This window comes from Mercenaria mercenaria, chromosome 5 (assembly GCF_021730395.1).
Source record: "Mercenaria mercenaria strain notata chromosome 5, MADL_Memer_1, whole genome shotgun sequence".
NCBI lineage: Eukaryota > Metazoa > Mollusca > Bivalvia > Venerida > Veneridae > Mercenaria > Mercenaria mercenaria.
Window position 1 is genome coordinate 32,841,885 of NC_069365.1, and position 23,357 is coordinate 32,865,241.

At 36.3% G+C, this 23,357-nt stretch overlaps 2 protein-coding genes across 2 annotated transcripts in view; both read left to right on the forward strand.

Annotated features, from left to right (window-relative positions):
• Nucleotides 1-1,828: 1,828 nt before the first annotated feature.
• LOC123556835 (uncharacterized) overlaps nt 1,829-23,357 on the forward strand; it is a 28,969-nt gene continuing 7,440 nt past the window's right edge. Inside the window, exons 1-9 of the mRNA XM_053544518.1 lie at nt 1,829-1,914; nt 2,164-4,714; nt 5,588-5,764; nt 12,933-14,172; nt 14,420-14,536; nt 15,070-15,172; nt 15,613-15,727; nt 19,269-19,290; nt 22,106-22,856. Coding sequence (XP_053400493.1) covers nt 1,910-1,914; nt 2,164-4,714; nt 5,588-5,764; nt 12,933-14,172; nt 14,420-14,536; nt 15,070-15,172; nt 15,613-15,727; nt 19,269-19,290; nt 22,106-22,856 — 5,081 coding nt within the window. The 5' untranslated portion in view covers nt 1,829-1,909. The remainder of the gene's footprint in view (nt 1,915-2,163; nt 4,715-5,587; nt 5,765-12,932; nt 14,173-14,419; nt 14,537-15,069; nt 15,173-15,612; nt 15,728-19,268; nt 19,291-22,105; nt 22,857-23,357) is intronic.
• Nucleotides 12,093-15,757, forward strand: LOC123549533 (uncharacterized). Its single transcript, XM_053543116.1, has 5 exons — nt 12,093-12,236; nt 12,933-14,172; nt 14,420-14,540; nt 15,070-15,172; nt 15,613-15,757. The coding sequence occupies exons 1-5, from the start codon at nt 12,222-12,224 to the stop codon at nt 15,622-15,624; spliced, it is 1,491 nt and encodes a 496-aa protein (XP_053399091.1). The 5' UTR covers nt 12,093-12,221; the 3' UTR covers nt 15,625-15,757.

The following is a 23,357-nucleotide window of genomic DNA, read 5'->3' on the forward strand; positions in this document are numbered from 1 at the left end:
CAATGACTGACTCAACAGAGAGGACGTCCGTGATCGCGAGACAACGATGTAACCAATGACTGACTCAACAGAAAGGACGTCCGTGACTAATGAGACACAAATATAACCATAGACTGACTCAACAGAAAGGACGTCCGTGACTAATGAGACACAAATATAACCATAGACTGACTCAACAGAGAGGATGTCCGTGATCGCGAGACGCCAATATAACCAATGACTGACTCAACAGAGAGGACGTCCGTGACTAATGAGACACCAATATAACCAATGACTGACTCAACAGAGAGAACGTCCGTGACAAATGAGACACCAATATAACCAATGACTGACTCAACAGAGAGGACGTCCTTGACTAATGAGACACCACTATAACCAATGACTGACTCAACAGAGAGGACGTCCGTGACTAATGAGACACCAATATAACCAATGACTGACTCAACAGAGAGGACGTCCGTGATCGCGAGACACCAATGTAACCAATGACTGACTCAACAGAAAGGACGTCCGTGACTAATGAGACACAAATATAACCATAGACTGACTCAACAGAGAGGACGTCCGTGATCGCGAGACGCCAATATAACCAATGACTGACTCAACAGAAAGGACGTCCGTGACTAATGAGACACCAATATAACCAATGACTGACTCAACAGAGAGGACGTCCGTGACTAATGAGACACCAATATAACCAATGACTGACTCAACAGAGAGGACGTCCGTGACTAATGAGACACCAATATAACCAATGACTGACTCAACAGAGAGGACGTCCGTGATCGCGAGACACCAATGTAACCAATGACTGACTCAACAGAGAGAACGTCCGTGATCGCGACACACCAATATAACCAATGACTGACTCAACTGAGAGTTCGTGATCGCGAGACACCAATATAACCAATGACTGACTCAACAGAGAGGACGTCCGTGATCGCGAGACACCAATATAACCAATGACCGGCTCAGTTGAGAGGACGTACGTGATCGCGAGACACCAATGTAACCAATGACTGACTCAACAGAGAGCACGACAGCAATATAACCAATGACTGACTCAACAGAGCGAGAGACACCAATGTAACCAATGACTGACTCAACTGAGAGTTCGTGGCGTCCGTAACTCATGAGACACACCGACTCAGTCGCGAGGTCGTCGGTGACTCGTGATACACCAGTGTAACCAATGACCGACTTTGCTTACTGATGTTCGCCTGCATATTAGTGAGAATTAATAAAGATGCTAGTGCATCGATTTTTGGTTATATAGTAAATTTACTTTATACGATTATTGTCGGTAGTTAGTTTTATAAGAATACACATCTGGCTCGTCAGATGTCTTGCATGACTTCATTCGCGGAAGCATTTCAATGATTTAGAACTGCAAACGTACATGTTTGCTTTAATAAAATGCATTGCTCATTGCTTTCTTAACAAGTAAATTTATTTTCTGTATACAATTATATGAGATAGAGAAATAAATATAGGTATAGATATATCTCGATCAAGTATTAAGCGGTATTTTTTTTAGTTCATGAACAACAGAATAAGATTGGCAAATCCATGAATCGTGCATAAATTCTATTGTTTATATGAAAATAAACTTCTGTATACACACATAGTGAATGTAAATATATTAAAGCATTATCTGTGTCTCAGGTACTCTACTTGAAACTTTTCGCATGGCACTAAATCAGAAAAAAATTATGCCGTGTGAAGTATTTTTATTAAACCGTTTATCAGATTCATTTATTTTCCGGCTCAGTCACTTCCTATTATAATTCGATCTCCGGTGAGTTCACCGGCACTTGTTCCATAATATAACTTCCTTTTTGATAAGCTTGAAACAAATAAACCTCTTACGAGGATTCTCTACAGCGACATTGTTGCGGTTAGACTGAAAATGAAGTAAACCGCATTTGTTTCACTTTTGATTTATATATTAATATATCTGTTATATGTTGTAGAAATTTGGAGTTTGAATTTAACTTGATAAAGGAAATACTGTCTGATTAACGTACTGTTAATGCTGCAAATTGTAATCAGTCTTGCAATATTTAAGTGTTCTTTTTAACTTCATGTCGTTGTGATAAGGGATTATTTCTTTGTTTATTTTCTTGTTTTTTTTTAGATGAAATTTTCTTTTTATCATTGCAGAAATACAAAGTTGATTTTGCTGCTCTTCAGCGTCTTTGTAACGCAGACCATGGGTAATACAGACGATATGGAACAAGAGCTTGATGATGAAGTCGCCTGTGAAATCTGCTTGTACATGACAGAGACGAACGTGACAGAACATTATGCCAACTGCAGTTATAGAAACCTCACGGCTATACCAGATAATTTGACTTCAAATATAACGGCTTTTAACATAACGAGTTTGGATTTGGTCGGAAACTTAATCAGTAACTTGAGCAAGATATCCTGGGAGAAGTTCAAGTCCTTGCAAAGGTTATCGTTGGCAGGAAATCAGATACATGCACTAGAAGACGGAAATTTTGAAAACCTTTCAAGTCTGGAAGTGCTAGACCTGAGTTTGAATCATATACGGTATACTGACATTAGTGACAATGTATTCAAACACCTGAAAGCCTTAAGATACCTCGATCTAAAGCAAACTCTCACTGGAATCTGGGAAAATGAGACATATCCTGTTTCACTTGGTCAGTTATCGACACTAGAAATTCTGATGCTTGACGGACTAGAAAATGCAAACTTACCAAAAATGCCAAATCTGACAGAACTCTATCTTTCAGGAGAGTACGGGCGGTGTAACATTACAAAGTTAAATCAGACGTACTTTGTCGGTGTAGAAAAAGTTGAACACCTCTACATTTCCAATTGTTCCATTGAAAAAATAGGCAATAACACGTTTGGAATTTTCCCAAAGTTAACATCATTGGACCTTGCACGTAATACACAATTAGGTATTGAATCTGTGCCAAATATAACATACGCTTTGAGCGTTACCAAAACAATAAAACGTCTCAACCTTAACTCATTGTATGACTATATAAACTATGATCAGTGTTCATCACTAGAGTCAGATGATCTCAAATACTTAACTGACACCACCTTAGAGATGTTGTCTTTAGAAAGGAACTATATAGTGCGAATGGCAGATAGCGCGGTGAACTACTTTCCACAATCACTAAAGTATCTCTCCATCAGTGACAACATGTTTATGTACGGGAAATATGTAGCTCATATGTTAAAAAAACGTACAATGCATAATTTAGTGTATTATGACACTAGCAAGATGTATAAAACCCACATTCCTGTGGCGACTGTCTCTCTGTCACAAGTAAGAAAAGTTGACAGAAAGTTAAGTTCCACCCAAAGTAAATGTAAAAAGAATGAAAACTTCAAAAACATATATGATTCAATGTTAACACGTAAAAATATCATAGATGATTTCGAAGCAATGTGGAACAAAATGAGAAAGAATTGCATTGGTCCAGCAAAACAATCGTCCAGTTGCACAGACATTCAATCGTCTAAGTACACAGACATTCGGGATCAAGCCTCGATTGAAAGTAGTCTGGAGTATCTGGATTTGTCAGAAAATCTTCCTGGAACAATTCATATAGCTCTTGAACTTTTCAGTAACACGCCAAACATGACGTTTCTCAATGTTTCCAACAACTATTTAGGTTATCCTTTACTTGATGAAAATAAACTGTTCGAATCAGTAAAAAACCTTCGCACGTTAGACATCAGTAATAACAGAATAACGAAGTTAATGCCCGATATCTTCGTGAATCTGACAAAACTTGAAAATCTCTATTTGTCCAACAACAGACTGACGTCAGTATATTTCAATATAACACCTCTAAAGAAGTTGAAACAGCTTGACCTCAGCTCTAACCGTCTGGCGAAAGTCAATAAAAAAGCCAGAGAGTCCCTAGATGTGCTGACCAACGTAAAAATTAACTTAGCTTATAACGCTTTAATGTGCACGTGCAAAAATATACATTTTGTTATGTGGCTTCATGAAAACATTAAAGAAAAGTTACATGGATTGGACGAAACAAACTGCACATTTGATAACAGTACAGCAGTACCCGTCGGACAATTTAATTTTCACCAGTTTTATTTTGAATGTTCTCCACCAGAATACCACACTATCATTCTAGTTGTCAGTCTCGGCATTCTTGCTTTCATTATCATTGTCTCTTGTGGTCTCGTCTACAGGTTTAAATGGAACTTGCGATATTTATATTATATGACTAAATTCAAGCTAACGGGCGGTTACCAACCTATTGATGACAGGGAATACGATAAAGACGTTTTTGTCTCGTACGCAGATGAGGACCGGGGATTTGTACATCAAGACGTTGTGCAAGAATTGGAAACAGACGGTAATATATCTTTATTAGTCCACGATCGTGATTTCCGTGCAGGAGAGTTAGTGGCAGATAACATAATGCGGGCCATCACATCTACACGCCGGACACTAGTCATTCTTACAACAGCATACATTCGTAGTAAATGGTGCATGTATGAACTAAATATGGCCCGCATGGAGGCGGCGGATACTGGCAGAAACGTTCTCTGTGTCATTCTTAAGGAAGACATTCCGGTTAAATACCTTCCTATAGAAGTTATAGACATAATAAAGAAGAAAACATATATAGAGTTTCCAACAGAGCAAGTGCATATGAACTTATTCTGGAACAGACTTCGGACAACCCTAAATCATGAAACGTGATGCCGCATTGGATTTTATGCCAATGATATTTTATGAGCTTGAAATGGTATGTGTAAATTTTTTCAAAGAAAGAGTGCCTATACAGAGACTGGTGACTTTACATGATGCCTTCTTTTCATGATGCAAACATTAAGCGTCACATCCGGCAAACATAATATACTGTAGTCTGTCTCCGCATACTAGTATTTTAAGAAACATGTATGGATATCATTAGTGTGGTAGAACAATGAGGGCTGCATTTTTATTATTTGTTTTACAGAAGTGCCTGACTGTATTCTGACAGAACCAAATAGAAATAAAATTTCTTTTCTTTTCTTTTTATTCATCCCACCAACCCACTATCAACTGTTGCCCTAAAATTATACGGTAGAGGCATACAGACACTAAATAGAAACATTACACACACAGTTGTATGGTAGTCACATAAAGGCGGATACAAATAGTCCTCAGTTTCTGTTTTTTGCTCTGTAGAGCTTTTTTCCTTATTTTCTTTGCATATTTTGCTAAAACCACATGACAGATCTATGCTTGACGTGTAGGTAGCATTTGCATAGTGAAATGACAACATGACAGTAATTTTCATGGAAACTTAGATCACACACAACCACTACAATTTAGGGTCTCATTTTTAGCTGATTTTGCAGTTTGTGTGTTTGACTGAAAATAGTTTTCTTAAATCAAACACTTTTCTTTTGATTTTTATTCAGCACTGACAATGTTCTTTAAGAAAATGTAAGTTACAGACAATTAAAATGGGTCCTGATTTGTGCTGCGTCCATTAGAGATATGTCAAGTTTTATAGAATAAAGAAGACCAACTATTTAGTGTGTTGTAATCTATAGAAAGCAATTGTTTGATTATGCTCAGCAGACATTCTCCATGCTTAATCCTCGTAAGTTGAATGCTCTGTTAAAACGACTGTTGAATATGGCGGCTGATTTCTGCCGTCTTCATTCCATCGTTGTGGTGCTCATGAAAGAACAAAAAGGGAAAGATACTTTATCCGTTCGTGACGCAAGAGAACCAAAAGAGCAACGTATTTTCAACGTAACATACCCGGAAGGATAAAAGATGCAAAAAATGAAATATTTCACATGGTGATATTTTGACTGGTGATTTTAATTCGCGACAGAACGAAAATATTGATTTGATTACTTAGCTTTGCGTGAAGCATTTTCTACCGCAATAAAACTATTTCGCTTTGTGCTTGGACGAAAAGCGCGAAAAAGACGACGTGCATTATAACTGCCATCCTTTCGTAGTGAGGTTTCCGTGCAAAAATGTTATAAATGTGTTAAATTGTGATGTGTAATATTTCATACTGTGTACTTAGCATGAATCAGTGGATGACCTGACGCGCGGTCATTTATGTTAAACGTTGGTCCATGAACTAATATCTTTGTACAATAACTAGAATATGCATTGTCAGTATAAGGAAGTTTTTTTAAATGTTTCTAAATTAAACAGTATACTTAATCAACCACTCGATATGACTGAGTGCAAAACTCTGAGTGTCATAATCAGCGATAATCATGTCATCAGAACCGGAAGTTAGAACTGCGAACAATGCGGCATATGATTTTCATGGTAAAATTCCCATTTGACCGACCTTATTTCGCAAGAATATAAAGAGGGAAAGGTTTTCAGAAGATAATCCTTAGATAAACAATCAGGTTCGTTAAAAAATTATTAGTCATTTAAGAGTGAATTAATAATCATTTATAATTAAGTATGTAATAAGTCATACAATGTTAACACCAGGCCTGTACCAGTGATTATAAATCGTTGATCAGACATATTTTACTGATTTACGCTCTTGGAAACATTGACTGATTCCCACCATATATTTTTAATTTAGTTAATATATTTCAGGCACTATCCATTTATGCATGGGCAGCTACACAGATAGAAATTAATTTGCATTAACAAACTTGCTAATGCTTATGGGTAAAAAAGAACATACTCCCCTGTCTTACACATGAATATCTGTACACTTGTCACTTAGACAGAACTTGGACAAATACAACCAACAACTTATAATAGAAAGAACTATCTAAAATTCTGATATTATATTCATGTAGTACAATGTGCCTTAAAGACCTGCTTCTTGAGACTCCTTTAATACGACAGGTAAAAAGATAACTTATAAATGAACAGGATAAATGATAAAGTTTTCACCTCTGAGAGGATTCATTAGAATTTCAAAATTAGAAGAAGTACTACCCGCAATCACCAGATTGGCAAATCTTCTTTTAAAACAAAGTATATTTTCGTCAAAGTAGAAACGAGCACTTTTTACACCTCTTTTGAAGACTTCAGTTTTAAAATTCTAGAACTGAGAGAAACTTACGATTTCTTCAAGTTAATTGAGAAAGCTGTCCTGCTTAGATTTAATGTCATGTGAATAATAATGACCTCCTCCCCAAGAACCAATCCGCTTATGGATGTTTTCATTCATGTTAGTTGGATTCTGACTGGTAAATGACCTGCTTGACGGACTGAAAAAAACAACAAAAAACAAGTGGTGTACGTCAGCTCTGGTCCCTGTTGATCTACACTGTAGACCATGATAGTTCTTGATGTAATTCAGAATCATCAAGGTGTATGCAATAAGGCGTTAAGTTGACTCTTAGTTAAAATCTCGCAGCTACCGGGTGGGTTTAATTAAATTCAACGTTAACACTGTCACACTTGTTACAATGCAGCTGTTCGGGTCCTTAATTGGCTCTATTTCATCTATGCAGGAGCATTATTTGAAGTTACCCTACAATACTTCTCTGTCTATACGTTTACGGATGATCGTATTGCAAACAAACGTTTCAAAACGGCATCAGTCAACAACGAACTGCATGCGACCGAAGCATTTCAACGATGTGGAATGACGATTATCAGCTGGATAAATGATAACAAACTTAAAACCAACACTACAAAAATTGACTTTATCATAGTTGTTAGAAATGCATACCAAGGAGATCAACAATGCCGGTGATAAAGTAAAACTTTACAGTAGTATAAAGTATTCGGGTGCTGCTGAACAGCTATGTTGAACAACCCGTACCTAAGGATTAAAAGTAACTCGTTAACATCTAAAAAAGGATGAACTTCTTATTTTGTCAATTTTGGGCTGTTGTAATATTATGATGCATGGTATAGCAGAGAGAGAAAAGTAAGGATCAGGTAAATCCCTCTTTCATGTACCATTGCTCTAGTGGAAGTTCATTTTAGGAAGAGTCTGAAAATAGTTAGGTGTTGTGGAGCTATGTCAGTTGCAGGTTTATACGCACTTCTAATGTTGATTTGAATTAATACTTATTTTATTTAATATGGATATCTTTATTGTATTTTTCGATTATCCGGATGTATAGTACTAGACTTTGCGGACATATTTCATGTATACTATTGTATCAACTTTATCAAAACAACAAAAATAGTTGATTGGGTATTACACACAGAAATAGAACACTTACATGCGACTGCTGCATGGAGATTAAATTGCAATTAGATGCGCACATCTTACATAAATCCGAGCGCATGCAGAGAGTGATATTCATTAATTATTATACTTGTCTTATTGTGATACATATACTGACAATAATCACGTAGTGCTGGAACTATAATTTATACAGCTCTTGTCTACAGGATAAAGAGAAAACAAGTCATAACTTATATACCAAAAACCTTCATTCGCTCCCATGGAAAAATCCTGCATGGTTTTAAGAAAGATTTCCTTTTTCATATATAATAATGGCAATAAGAAACCGCATGTCACAAAAGATGATACTACAAAAATGTAATGGTTACTGTAATACTTTACTAACTAGGCAATGAATACACCAGTCAATATTTGTAAAGGGCGTCAGCGTCAAATTATGGTTAAAGTTTTGCATAAAAACTTTGTATCACAGTAACTATTGAATGTACTCAACAGAAACTTCACAAAAGGCTTCCCTGTCATCAAACCTAGCATGGGGCTACTGAAATAATCAAGTGGGGGAAATTCTGGAATTATACAAAATACAATAAAACATGCATGTAACTATGTGAAAGTCCTTTTAATACGCCCGTTCGAGAAACGGGACGTATTATGGAAACGCCCCTGGCCAGCAGGCGGCGTCCACAGACATTGTCTGGAACATATCTTCTTCATGCATGGAGGGATTTTAATGAAACTTGGCACAATTCTTCACCTTAATGGGACGGAGTGTCACACGCAAGAACCAGATCCCTAGGTCCAAGGACAAAGTCACACTTAGAGGTCAAAGGTCAAATTCAAGACTGACTTTGTCCAGAGCATATCTACTTCATGCATTGAGGGATTTTGATCACATTTGTTCACCATCATGAGACGGAGTGTCAAGCGCAAGAACCAGGTCCCTAAGTCTAAATTCAAGGTCACACTAAGAGGACAAAGTGTACAAGAATGAAAACTTTGTCCGAAGCATTTCTTCTTCATGATGGAGGGATTTTGATATAACTTGACATAATTGTTCTCCACCAGGAGACGGAGTGTCATGCGCAAGAACCAGGTCCCTAAGTTCAAGGTCAAGGTCATACTTAAAGGCTTCTTTAGAATTACTTCCCTTTGTTGTTACTATAAATAGCTTATATTGATAAATAGCTTATATTGTAACTTTTTCATACTAGTCGTAGGGAAAAATTGAGACCACTTTTCTGTAGTACAACATCCATGTTACATTCAATTTTGAGGTGTTTTATGACCTATCTCTACCTGGTAAGGCTTTTTCTGTGTGCTTACCCTTTTTTTTTTGAAGATTATTTTCCCTTGGTTGTTACTATAAATAACTTATATTGTATCTTTTTTTATAATTGACTGTGGGGAAAATCCAACACCACTTAATCCATAACGGATACCTCGCGGCGCAATTTACCGTGCCCAATACCTCAAAGTGTAGGCAACGGAGCCTCGCAGCTATAAACAAGCCAGTATTAAGAACTGCACTGGTAGTAAGTAAAAGTTTGCTGTTGTTTCACAATAAATGTTCGGGAGTGTGCCTTCACGGAACTTTCTATATATATTTCTTATGAATGCATGGCTAAAAATGAAAATTTAACCAATCAATTTCACAAAATAGTGAAAACAATTGACAGGTGTAAGTTGAGTGGTCGTAAACATGCACATCTTCCTGCATTATTTCAATACATGTCAAGTTTTCGTCAAGGAAATTGGTGTTAACACCTTCCTCCTGGTATACATACTTTACTTGTAATAATATACGATCCGTGCTGTCATTTGAAGAGCTACAGCAACACGAAAATTGAATCCAAACGTAATGGCAACGGCATCGGAGTCCTTTAAAACTGTTGCATCGGAGACCTGTTAGCGTGATGTTCAGTTTAGTGAGCTTAGCTGCCTATGATTAAGAGTGTTAATATTGATGTATTTATGCATTTTATATAAAGAATTGTGGACATTTCGGTCAATGTTGTTATTTTTATCATTTTAGGTTTCTTTTTAAACAAGCAGTGATTATTTGCACCAAACATTTGACAGTTTAAAGACCAACTGCCAGTTTCTCGTCTGTCCTTATAAAAGTCGCATATATTAGCAGCGCATAATGACAAAAGTACGTGTTAGCTAAAAACTTCTGCTTGGTAAAACTTAGACTTGCAAACTTTCTGCACTAACTGGATTTTTATTTTGTTTCAATGTGTACTTTTTTAGGTTTATGTAACCACAGGGTAGACTTTCGCATTGAATCTAAAATAATAAAAAAAAAACGTTTCTTGTTAGAGGATGAGAAATCTATGTTGTTCGAGGACGGATTTTTCAGTACTAAGTATATGTTTTAGTTTGGACATACCTAAATTGCGTTTGTATAATACACGAATTCACACATGAAAACATCTACTGAAGCAAAGATTTTGTGAGTTAAAAAATCTAGGAATTGTAAGACTAATTTCTCTTTACGTAGTACGCATTTAAAGTATGTCAGTACTTGCTTTTTATATCAAAATCAGTATTGTTTCATGAACGCGTATGTAAACACTTTTTCCGTACAACCTATAATCTCAAGTCGACATGATATCAAGTGTACGAACTTCCTTGTCCCAGTTCTGTACATCATGTTCTATTATCTCTCAACAAAGTGTTAAAATCGGACAAAAACATGGCATTTTACTTATTTATGTGTTTTATAGTTTAAAGAAGTCCTGTGTCATACATCTTAAAGGTGTCCGGTGCCATATATTTTAGACAATTTCGATGTGCCAAAAGGACTCCCGTGCTTGTGAAAATACAGGTACCTTATAAATTGCGATTTTTCCTTGTTCTATGGAGCACTTGTCTGAATGGTCATTTTGAACTGTGCTTGGAACTATATTTTTAACTATTTTACACTGTATAAAGAGATATTTATACTGCAACTACCATATTTTAACCAAATATTTGTCATGTTTAACATAATACGCCGTGATAGGGGCAGCTTATTTTCGAAACAGAACGTTTTCTTGCCCTTCATTGCATTAAATGCATATCATACTATAAAAGTAAACGTATCAGAAGTTCCGTGAGTCATGGCGAGAGTCTTGATAAATCATACTTACGTCGTTTTACCCTTTTTATTAACTCTTTTTCACCGGAGTCCATGTTTTGAGCTTTGAGGCTTCTGTGCCCTGCGCTTCGAGGTACTGGGCACGGTAAATTGCGCTGCGAGGTATCCGTTATGGATTGACACGAGTGTAGTTAAGGTATCTCTACCTGGTAAGGAATTTTTGTGTGGTTTTTTTTTTGTGAACTTAGAAAAACAAAAGAATTACAATAATTACTAGACAACCACAAAATAAAAATTCCATTTGCAAATACATGTGCTAGTTTAAAGAAATTTGCTGTAACGAGCGTATATTTTGACATTCTGGCACTCTTGTGTTCCTTAGATAAATCTCAATCAGGGTAATAATGAAAGTGAAGTATTTGACAAAATGTTGCTTAAATCTGACTGACCATCTTGGAAATAAACACACCAAAAATTTTGGAATATTTGAAAGCAGGAACATTTTTAATACAATTATTAAGACAGAATAAGTGTGGCACAAAAATTTCAGTTTCAGCGGGTGGATACCTAAGAAGAAACTCTAAATAAAGTTGGGCATGTGAACAGTCCTAGAATACCATTCACAACCTATCAATATAAAAAAAACAGTCTGACACAAGTTAGATTTATCAACTTTTGTTACACATTAAAATGGAACAACTTTGAAATCATTCTCTATGTACATAACTGCCCTGAAAAGTTCATGTACGTTTCAGAATCTGCTAGCTTAATAATGACATTGATAAACATAACTGATTTTGTCCTCTTACCAAATTGCTTTAGTTTTTTAATTACAGTTAAATAACAATTGAGCCCCGTCAAGCATAAAAGGTCCTTATCGTAATTGACACGTTTCCGAGATAAATGACGTCAAAGTCAAATGATGACGTATCAATATGGCCGCGCCCAGATGTTGACATGCATCAAGGTTAAACGGAAGGAAAAACAGAATAATGGATACATTTGAGGCAAGTGATATTTAAAATAAAAAGCATACTTTACATATATTTCTTTTAATAGAATGCTATACATGTTTATTTATTCTACCATGCTTTCTCTACTGGAATAATACAGATAAAACTTTTTTAATATCGAGTTATTCGCATCAATGATCAAGCAGATTTGTTTAAAATATGCCAATGGCAATGTTTACCTGTTAGCATGGACTTATATGACTATAACATGGTATTATCTGTTGTAGGTAGGTTGTTTTAAATGCGCAAAGTAATTAGAAAAACAATTGTTTAAACATAAAACTAAAGATAGATCTGCAGGTTTTAAATTTTTGTTCCAAGTAATTTTCATAAGCATGACGTTTGCTTTCCATCTAGATCTGTTATAAAGAAATGGTAATTAACCGCGGCATTAGTTTTGGTATGTTGAAAGTAATATTCTTAGAAAAATGTGGAATTTAAAATCGATGCTACCGATTTATTTTATTGTTTAACGTGGGAATTAAATAATCTAGATATTAAAGACATTTGAAGTCTAAGTCCTACGTGGCGCCAAGGTTAAGCGGGGGATTTGTAAGCCAGAGGTCTGGAGTTCGATTCCTGTTGGTGGAAACTTTTTTTTTTTTTTTTTTTTTTTATTTATTAAATATAAGATAAGGTACCAACATTAAAACTTTTAATTAAATTTTTTATTTTCTTGTGTTTGTGCAGGAATTGGATGACTTGCTTTCGGTGTTTGGGTTAGGCGAACCACCCACACATGCCTCACAAGATCAGTCTTCCGGTAGAACATCGCCGACTTTTGCTACTGAAACCTCACTAGAAGAGCGTGTTAACCGTTTCTTTATAGCAGTGGCGGTTACAGAAGAGGCTTGCCAAGCAGACGACACAGAGGATCAACATGACGACCATGTCCCTGTGACCAATGAATATGATCCTCAGAGTGATATAGATGACGTCTCAACTAAAATAAACACAGGTTGTCCTTGCAAAAGGAATTGTTATCTGAACTTTACTGTGGACCGAATTCAGACGCATATTCTTAGCCTACGAGAGATGTCCAAGAATGAAAAAGAAATGCTTCTAATGGGGACATTAAAACGGGTAGGTGACAATTCCAGATGTAAAAATAAAGAAAGAACGCGACAAAGATATGACTATTATTTCGATGGCAAAAAGATCTGTCAAGAAGCATTTTCATTTATATTTGACACTAAACATAAGACCCTAAGAAACATTTTGGCACACATGAAAGAACATGGAACGGAACCGCGCGTTCATGGTCACACAGGCAGACGAGCACCAAATGCGTTTGCGCCAGACGTAATTAGAAATGCAATCCAATTTCTAATCAACTACGCAAGTGAAGTCGGCCTTCCCCAGCCGGCAGCTCCCAGAGGTCGCAGTGATGAACCTCCAATATATTTGCCGTCGTCGGACACAAAGCTTTCAATCCATCAACAGTACAAAGAGGTGTGCATAGAGAATGACAAACTATACGTTGGTTTAACAACATTCAAAGACCTGTGGTCAACATGTGTTCCGCATATAAAGATAAGTTCACCAATAGAAGATGTGTGTCGCACTTGCGAAGATTTTAGACAAGAAATTAAACTTGCTATGAGTGAAGATGATAAGTTGTCGGCGACAGGAAGATATCAATCACATATTCTACAAGCTAGAAAGGAGAGGGATGTGTACAAGAAATGTGTAGAAAGGTCAGCTGAAATGTTTAGGAAAAAACAAGAACTTGATCCATCTGCGGGAGACAATTTTTCAATGGACGATATACATTATACATTTGACTTTTCCCAGTACGTCAAATTGCCACATCACTCCAGAGAAAAGGGGCCGACATATTTTATTCAGCCCGTCAAGGTACAGATATTTGGTTTCCGGGTAGATGGTTGCTGTCAGTACAACTACCTAATCAGTGAGAACGAAACATTAGGTAATTATGTATTTGGTATTTGTGCGTGCGAGCGTGCGCGTGTTTCCATTATTACTTTAGTAACCATCTGCACTTGCTTATAAAAGAATTTATTTTATATTCGAAAACTCGATATCATACCCTTAGATACACTTTTACAATGCATTGGTTTTGTCAGAACAGACGGTAATTTTGATAATATTCTAAAATGAATTATTTCAACAAAGTATAGTGTGCTAATGTGTAATAAGTCATCAACATATTGCAGGTCGTGATGGACAGCTGGCTCACGGACCAGATTCAGTTATTTCCATGTTAGACCATGCGTTCCATTCATACGGATCTGGTGAGAACGACTGTAGCATTCATGCTGACAATTGTTTCGGTAAGTAAGCTTGATGATTATTCTTCTAGTTTTATTATGTTTTGTACTGTTCGCTGCTTTCCTAAATGACTATTTAAATGAGTAGTGTATTCATCATAAAAATAATAATCTACTCGTATGCGCAAACTCAAGTTTGTACAAGTTTAACGAAGTTCAGCAGAACAATTCTGGTTTATCTATGTTAGGTGCAACAGTACTAAAAGTGAAATAATTACGTCATAAAAATATAGTAATTTGCCTTGATTCAGAAGTCACATGTAACGATGTAAGAACGATTTCGGGCATTTAGCCCTGAATGCCTTTAAACGTATGGGAATACTATGATCGTAAATGCCAAGGAAAAAGTGTAAGACACGGCTTATTGTTTGGAAATTAATAAAATTTGTTTTGTAAACTTTTGTCTTGTTCCATGAACTTTAGTCCCAACTAGTGTGTTTAGAAACTTGTTTAATGTTTATTTATTTAGTATTGCACGCGATTGTCGGCCGATAGTGATACATACACGTAATTAATATTTTGTGCATCTTCAACAGGTCAAAACAAGAATCGTTACGTTCTGGCGTATTTTGCCTGGAGAATCATGGTTGGAAAACACAGAAATATTACATACATGATGCAGATTCCCGGACATACTCGGTATGGTTAAGATAACACGTTTCATATGCGTTACATATCTATGCTCTTTATCATTTTACTATCAGAACATCTTTTCATGCGAAAATCTGCTTGAGTCGGAAATTAAAATGACAAATTATGTCGTCTGCTGCGTACGTAAGTTCCTTCAAACGACCTGTCGTAATCACAGTCACTTTCTTTCATTCATCGATATTCCAGATGTAATGCTAGCAACTTGCATGTAATATTTTACGTGTCTACTGTTTTGCAAATTTAAACACTATGGGTCATTATAAGACAAAATCCTGGCATTATCGGATATGCAGACATTAAGAGATGAAGTTCGGATTATCCTACGTACATAAAAGACTATGTCAGTACCTGCTTGATAAATATATATATAAAGTAATAACTTTAACGCTTTTCTATCGACTTAAACTTACTTTATCGTCATTTCACAGGTGCTTGATTGATGCGGGATTTGGAAACATTAAAAAGTTATACCGGAGAACAGACTGTGACACACCGCAACATATAGCTGAAGTAGTTGGAAAGTCGTCAGTCAGCAACTTTCCTGTAACTTATGGTGCAGACGGATGGATATGGCGGGCGTGGAAAGTATTTCTGTCAGACAGATTTAAAAAAGTTCCGAACATATCAAAATACCACAGTTTCAGATTCACCATTGAACAACCCGGCGTCGTCTATATGAAAGAAAACGCAGACGATATAGATGAAATCCGATTCATCATCTGTAAAACGCATTACCTACCAATGGATGTCACCGATATTCCGGACGTACTGCCACAGTGCAACCTCTGCAGAGCAACACCCTTTGGGAGATGCAGATAGTGACCTTTTTTGAGAAGTTGTTGCTCTATAGAAGTTAAATTGATAGTAAATTTCAGCTATAGGGAAATTTTGATGATGCTGTTGTGGAGAGGTTTTTGCTATAGTGAGGGCCGCTCTGGAGAAGTTGCACTGTATTATGTATTAAACTGGAATAAATATGTTTTATTATATATGTTACTAACATCACTAACATCACAAGGGATAATTTTTATTTTTCATAATTATCACAATTCATATAGACTTGCTTTAAAATATAAAAACTTAACAATTATTTGAGCCATGCCATGGGAAAACCAACATAGTGGGTATGCGACCAGCATGGATCCAGACCAGCCTGCGCATCCGCGCAGTCTGGTCAGGCTCCATGCTGTTCGCTAACAGTTTCTCCAATTCCAATAGGCTTTAAAAGCGAACAGCATGGAGCCATCCGCGCAGTCTGGTCTGGATCCATGCTGGTCGCATACCCACTATGTTGGTTTTCTCATGGCACGGCTCATTTAAAAATCAATTCAGCAACAGCACAAATGTTAAACATCGAACAAGGCCATGCACAGAATATACTGAATTGGCCAGTTTGTTTGCACACAAGACAAACTGTCACATTAAAGGACTTTTGTTCAAACAAAAATCTATTGATCAACAATAGATTCAGTGGGATAATATATCAAACTATTACTTATTTATTTATGGTAAACTTTACTATTTACTGGCAGTAACATATCAAATACTAGTATAACATTTTATCACATGTTTGACGTCGCGGGAGTGTAATAAAGCCATTAAATAAAAATGATAATACACTAGTGTAATAAAACTTTGACGTCGACGTCGTTTATAGTGTAGGAAACTATTTATGCAAGATGAGTGGTTATACGTCGGGCGTAATAATTTCACGAGGGCGCAGCCCGAGTGAAATTATTTGAACGACGTATCCCCACCCGAGTGTATAAATAGTGTTAAAGCACGCTTGTACTACACATTATTTCGATTCTAATATGCCCTTAATCTAAAACAGTAGATAAAATATAGAAGCGCTCTTTCTTGGTCGTAACTAAAACGTTGACGTCACCGCACGTTAATGTGACGTCATTCTAGTGTTAGAGTGTTTTAACAGAGGCAAGCATATTAGAATTGTTTATATAGTAAAAGAAAGTAGAATTTGTGATGTTTTGACAGGAAAGACTAACATGCGATAAAACGAATATTACATTTGTGCCTTTCCACAATGCATTTATTAAACTCGTTGGAAAAATAGATAAAATGCTCGGCAATTTTATTCAACTCGTTTAATAAATTCAATATGAAAAGACACTCATGTAATATCCTCTATATTAAAAATGGGCATATAGAAATAACAGAATTATTCCAAATGCTTGTTTTTATAGAATGAAAGATAATTTCTTTTTCATGCTTGAAGTTGTTAATTATAGGGAGGTAAACAGTTAGATGCACCATTCATGGAAATACACAGCTACTTCAACACAGAAACTGTCACAACTGGTTCATAAATACAAATCACTAGCTTCATGTCTCTTGACATTCTCACATAAAATTTGAAAAATCTATGCTACACTTTGGTCAGCTTACTAGTAAATATATTCAGCTTATTTTTCTTTAAAGTAACTTTAACTGGCAGGGCCTCAAACTGTTCACCGTCTATCGAGTACCTCAACTCTGTACCCTGTAAATACAAATACACCAGTATATACATGTATGTTTGTCCAAATCGTAACAATTTATTACAGCAGTGAGCAGAGTAGGCCTATACAGTTCCTTAAGCTTTATAAAACTTCATGAAAAATGTTGGAATTGTACTTTTTAAAAGATAAGCAGTACTTTCCAAAAGAAATGTGAAGAAAATGATAATTTATAGGAAAAATAGATTTAAAAGAATATCTGTCAATACAACTTTTTTTGCAATATGAACCTGGGTCTTTGAAATGTGTTTTGTGTTAACTTACCTGGTGTAAATTTCACCTTTCTGCAAAGGGTTTGTTGATTTGCATGTGTAGCAGTGTGTATATAATGTATATAATTAGTCTATCGTATCGATTGTCCGATTAGCTCAGTTGGTAGAGCATCTGACTTGCAAGCAGAAGGTCGCAGGTTCGAGTCCTGTATCGGGCTGCACATTTTTCCGCTCCTATTACATTGGTGCCGTGAGTGTGGTGGCTAGCCTTGGAATCCTAGAGCTAGGGTGAAGCAATGGCTGGGTTAGTCAAAAGAATCTGAGTTTGTCTTTGAAAAAAAAAGGAAGGAGGAATGTAGCAGTGTGTATATAATGTATATAATTAGTCTATCGTATCGATTGTCCGATTAGCTCAGTTGGTAGAGCATCTGACTTGCAAGCAGAAGGTCGCAGGTTCGAGTCCTGTATCGGGCTGCACATTTTTCCGCTCCTATTACACATGACTGCCTATTGACCAAACAGGAACCGGCCATGCAAATATATCAAATTTAATATGTGTTGAAGACCCTAGAAAATCTAAGGGACACAACTCTGAATTGACCAATAAACTGAAGCCAATATAAAACATTGGTCAAAAATGGAAGAAAAATCAAATACGTCCTTTTACCAACAACTGATCGGGCAGACAAAATATGACCTACATTTGTATTCAGTATACCTCATGCACACTTTTCTCTTGGCTTACACTGACAGTTATTTTATAAGTGTAGTGAAGCCCTGATAGAAAGTTTAGTGGTGCATGAAAATAATGTAAAATAATGCAATAATTCCATTAAAGAAATTAACAAACATTTGAAAGTTTTGTTCTTTTTTTATATTTACAACATTCTAAGGTAGCTGATAGGCAATGACTCTCTGCAATGTATTTTAAGCAATTCAACATTCTCCGGATAGAATTATCACGATCATTGCTTTCCATGAAAAACGAATAAAAGCTGAAAAAGCATATGGAGATTACGTACTTTATTTGATGATTTTTGTTAGAGGTCAGCTACCTTAAACAAACTATAAGGTGTTTTATGTATAAGTAACTTCAGATACCAACCTTAATTTACAACTTAAACTGTTAACACAACTTGAAAAAAAGATTTTTGTTGGGCCTTTCATTTACAATTATGTCAACAATTATCACCTGAATTGAGTACAGTCATGAGCTGAAACTATTGATGGTAAAATGGTGTAGGGGTTTGTTTACATTTCCATGTTTGTTAACCTCATGGGCCAGTTGGCCTAAAGGAAAATTTGAAATAAACTTATGAAACTTTTCATTATAAAATCTTTAATAACTTCTTTCAGGTTCATTTCTGGTATGGTTTTGGTAAGCTTATAATAAAGAGCATGTCATTCTCTTTCACTAAGATTTTTTTCCATTAGTTTTAGACTCTTGGCTAGTCTTGGATTTTGGCTTTTTCAAAAGATAAAAGGAAGTTCAATATAGGCTATTTCAAAGTGTTGAAAGTAGATTAAACTTACAGTATACTCTATTGAAATTATTTAGCTGTGGAGACTTTTGATAGACTATAAGTGGGAAATCCTAAAATCATTAAAAAACGGTCAATAAAAGAGTTATCCAGTTTGCTTCAGATATTTTGAGAAAGTCATTTTTAAACATCAAATATTTCTATTTTTACATGGACAGGGGTAAAACCATAAATATATTTAGTAAATTGGTGTACTTAGCTATCATTTAACCATGAAACAATTTTTAAAGATGAATTTGAATTTTTCAGGTACCATCTCTAGTTTAAGTTGATCGCTTTGCGATGAATGTATTGTTATGGTGGCACGTGTGAATGGGACTTTTATTGATAATTCTGTCAATTGCATTTCGGATCTCCACAAATTACAGCCTAGGTCTACATGGCGAAGAATGAAATCCTAAACCGAACTTCGTGAACTTCAAAATGTTTAGGAAATTTTAAGGGGTAAATAGCCATATGCTACCCTTACCTGGGACCCCGAATACTTCTATTCTTAAGCCAAAGTACTTAGGAAATACAATGTAGATCACAGTAAAGATACCGGCTCAAAGACCTGGCAGTCAACAAAAACACACGGGTTATCGCCCACTGCTGATAACGGGAACATTGCAGCAGCTATTTAATTTTGAACAAGAATTTGTGTTTTCTGAGACAGTTACCGTCAGGATACATAAAGCATCTGAGTATTTGTTTCATTAAAGGGTAACGGTTTCACTTGGCACTGGTGACTGGGTCCATTCTTGCGAGGAGGCGGTGTATTCAGGTACTTTTGTGTGTAAACAAAGAAAGTCGGAGAACAAAGAACACGAAATGGCCCTATCAGTGGCAATTTTTGGCCACAGTTTTGTAGCACGGCTCGAGAAAATGATTGATAAAGGCATGATGCCGCATAATTTAGGTCTTGATGATAAATATTCTGTATGGTGCAAGGGAATTGGGGGCCTTTCTTTACGGCGCCGCATTCAGTTGCACTCGCAAGATAGTTTCCTTGCAGGGAGGGACCTAGTCATTATTGACATTGGCTCGAACGATATATCTATTCCTCATTTGTCAGTAAATCAATTTGCAATTAACTTGACAAGTTTTGCAGCATATTTGATACAGGGTCTTGACGTTAAAAAAGTGACTATATGTCAAATTATTCGGAGGGACGCTGAACATTTCAGTAGGTATAATGACCGTGTCATTGATGCAAACATTGCAATTGAGGCAGCCATTAAAACGACAGGTTTGCCAATTGTCTTGTGGAAACACTGGTGTGGTTTATGGAATCCATCTGGTAATATTTTTGAGTCTGACGGCATACATTTATCCAAGTCAGTTGGGTATCCAAAATATTTGAGGAGCATCCGGGACTGTATTATTAGGGTGTCGGCATGGAAATTGTAATATTATACTGTGTAAATGTGTGTAACTTGGTTGTGCGTTTATTCTGTGAAATGGATGACAGACATTTTTGCACAACAATAGCTTGTGTATATGTCATAATTTTGCTTTCGTTATTGAGATATAGCTGATTGCTATTTATTAGGGCATATGAGCTATGCCTTTATATCCTTTCCGCAGCCTTAATTAACGTACTAAAACGTATTAGCGTCTGATGGCCCTTTCACGCTTCCGTAGAAACAACATTTATTACACGAAACTTATTTTGAAAACATTTCTGAAATGTCTAGGTCTGCAGCTCTCAAATACGGTTATATCTTACATCTGAGGCATATACTGACACTCTTAGACAACATCAAAAATGACATTTTGAGCGATTAAATGAAGTACCAAAATTATCAATGTACCCTTGATCCGTTACGGAGCCCTGCGGGATTTCTGTTTATCCAGAGCTTAAATATTTTTCTTAGATTAAAAGCAGACATGCTGTACTAAAGCCCAGGTAATTTCAAATCTTAATAAAGTGCTGAAAATTGGCTCCCCAATAGCAAAAAGAAAAAAGAAAGTCCACGCGTATACATTTAGACGGGGTGACCCCTGCGCGTGACCCCTGACTATCTACGAATCAAACTGCGCCTTTCGTTTTCAAGTTTAGCATTTCTACTTTCATTTTATTTACTTCCGGAAATAGCTGAAGGTCGAGTGACGTCATTTTCTGTGTTGTCAAAAACATCCATATGCCTGGCGAGATTGCATAAATATGTGCTGGCCGTCCTAAGGTTATACATTATAGCTGATTGCTATTTTTGGCCGTTCTAAGGTTATACATTATAGCTGATTGCTATTTTTATGTGCATAACTGAGTTGTGTGTTTTTGTACAGTTTAATCGTGCATAATTTTAGTGGGGGTCTTTTCAAAAAAAAAATGAAAGGGAAATTACTGCAACAGCGTTATTGTAATTAAGCTTTTTGGATTGTTCCCCTTGAATTATTTAGCCTCAAAATTGCACCGACTACTTCAAAATTATATGTTATTTTTTTTCTTTTATTTTATTATTATTATTTTTTATTATTATTTATTGTAGAATTTTTGTCATTGTCAAGATAAATATAGACAGCTGATTTCGTATGTGGGCAGCCAGGCTGTTTGCACATGCAGCAAGAATATGCATTTATTCCTGATCTTATTGGAAAATGAAATAGGTACATAAATAATTCTACAGGAGTCTGACGCTATGTTGCTATTTACTATTAATTTTATTTTAGACATGGCTAGTTCAACAAAGAAAAAACGTGAAGAGAGGGAGCAGAACCTTGTACAGTCAACAGTAACGGCTGTATTAAAAGCACTGAAAGAACAGGGCATTGTTCCTGAAAAAGCAGATAATCAGAACAATGAAAACCAAACAAGCAAGAAGGCTGCTCAAAACCAAACACAAAAACACAGCAAGAAACATGAACATCCTCCTGTTAATGAAGTGGGATCAAATGAAGCTATTGATTATGCCGATGACAATAACACACATACTGCACAGCCAAACAATCATATTGATATTGAAATAGACAGTGACACTCTGGATAAGAACAACAGACAGACTGTCAAAAACACACAGGAAGACACAGTGCAAACTGTTCATAGCAATGTCACCGCAAACTCTTCGAGTCAGGGTAAACAGACAGAGGAAGGCGATATCCGTGAGGTCATTACAGCCCTACTGACAGGCGGTGGCAATATACAACACCCCTCGCCAGGTATTGTGCCGCAAACTGATTTGTTTGCTTGTGGTGCCGCTCTGGGGTCATTGGTGCCTCTAAAACTAAAACAAGCAATTTGGAACAATTACTTTGTAGAAATGTCTGACATTCTCTCAAAGAAAGAAAATAGAGATCTGAACCTTGAAGTGTCTCCTCCCCAAGGTCGACTGTCGCTGGAAGCCCCGGCAACAAAGTCCCAGAACCTTAACATTACACAATGGATTACAGCATTTTTAACATTTATAGATGTTTATGTTCAAAAGTATCCAGCCGAAATTTCTGGTTTATTGGTGTATGTTAATTCAATAAGAGATCTGGAGCGGGTATATGGAGGTGAGGTAGCAAATTTCTATGACCGCAACTTTAGGACGCACCGCCAACAACAAAATTTACCCTGGGGGTGGCGGTTTGGACCCACCTATGCGTGTTGTTTATATGCAGACATATGTCCGGTGTATATTTTCGTCATATAAAATAAATGACATTTTTCACTGCATTTGCCTTGTATTGATTATATTACACATATGAACCGGTAACCAGACTAGTGCCTTGTCTTATTTTAAGGTAGTGGTGTTTGTGACGGGAAGGGATTCAAATAGTAATCCGTACTGCACCGGCTGCTGTGCCTGCATGTTTTGATAAAGTATCATGATAAATCGTAAGCCGTCCCCGGTTTTTAAGCATGTATAAGTTAACCTGTGGGGCATTAATCTTACAAGACGATCTATCTATAGAAAATGTTATGGTTTAATGATATGGAAAT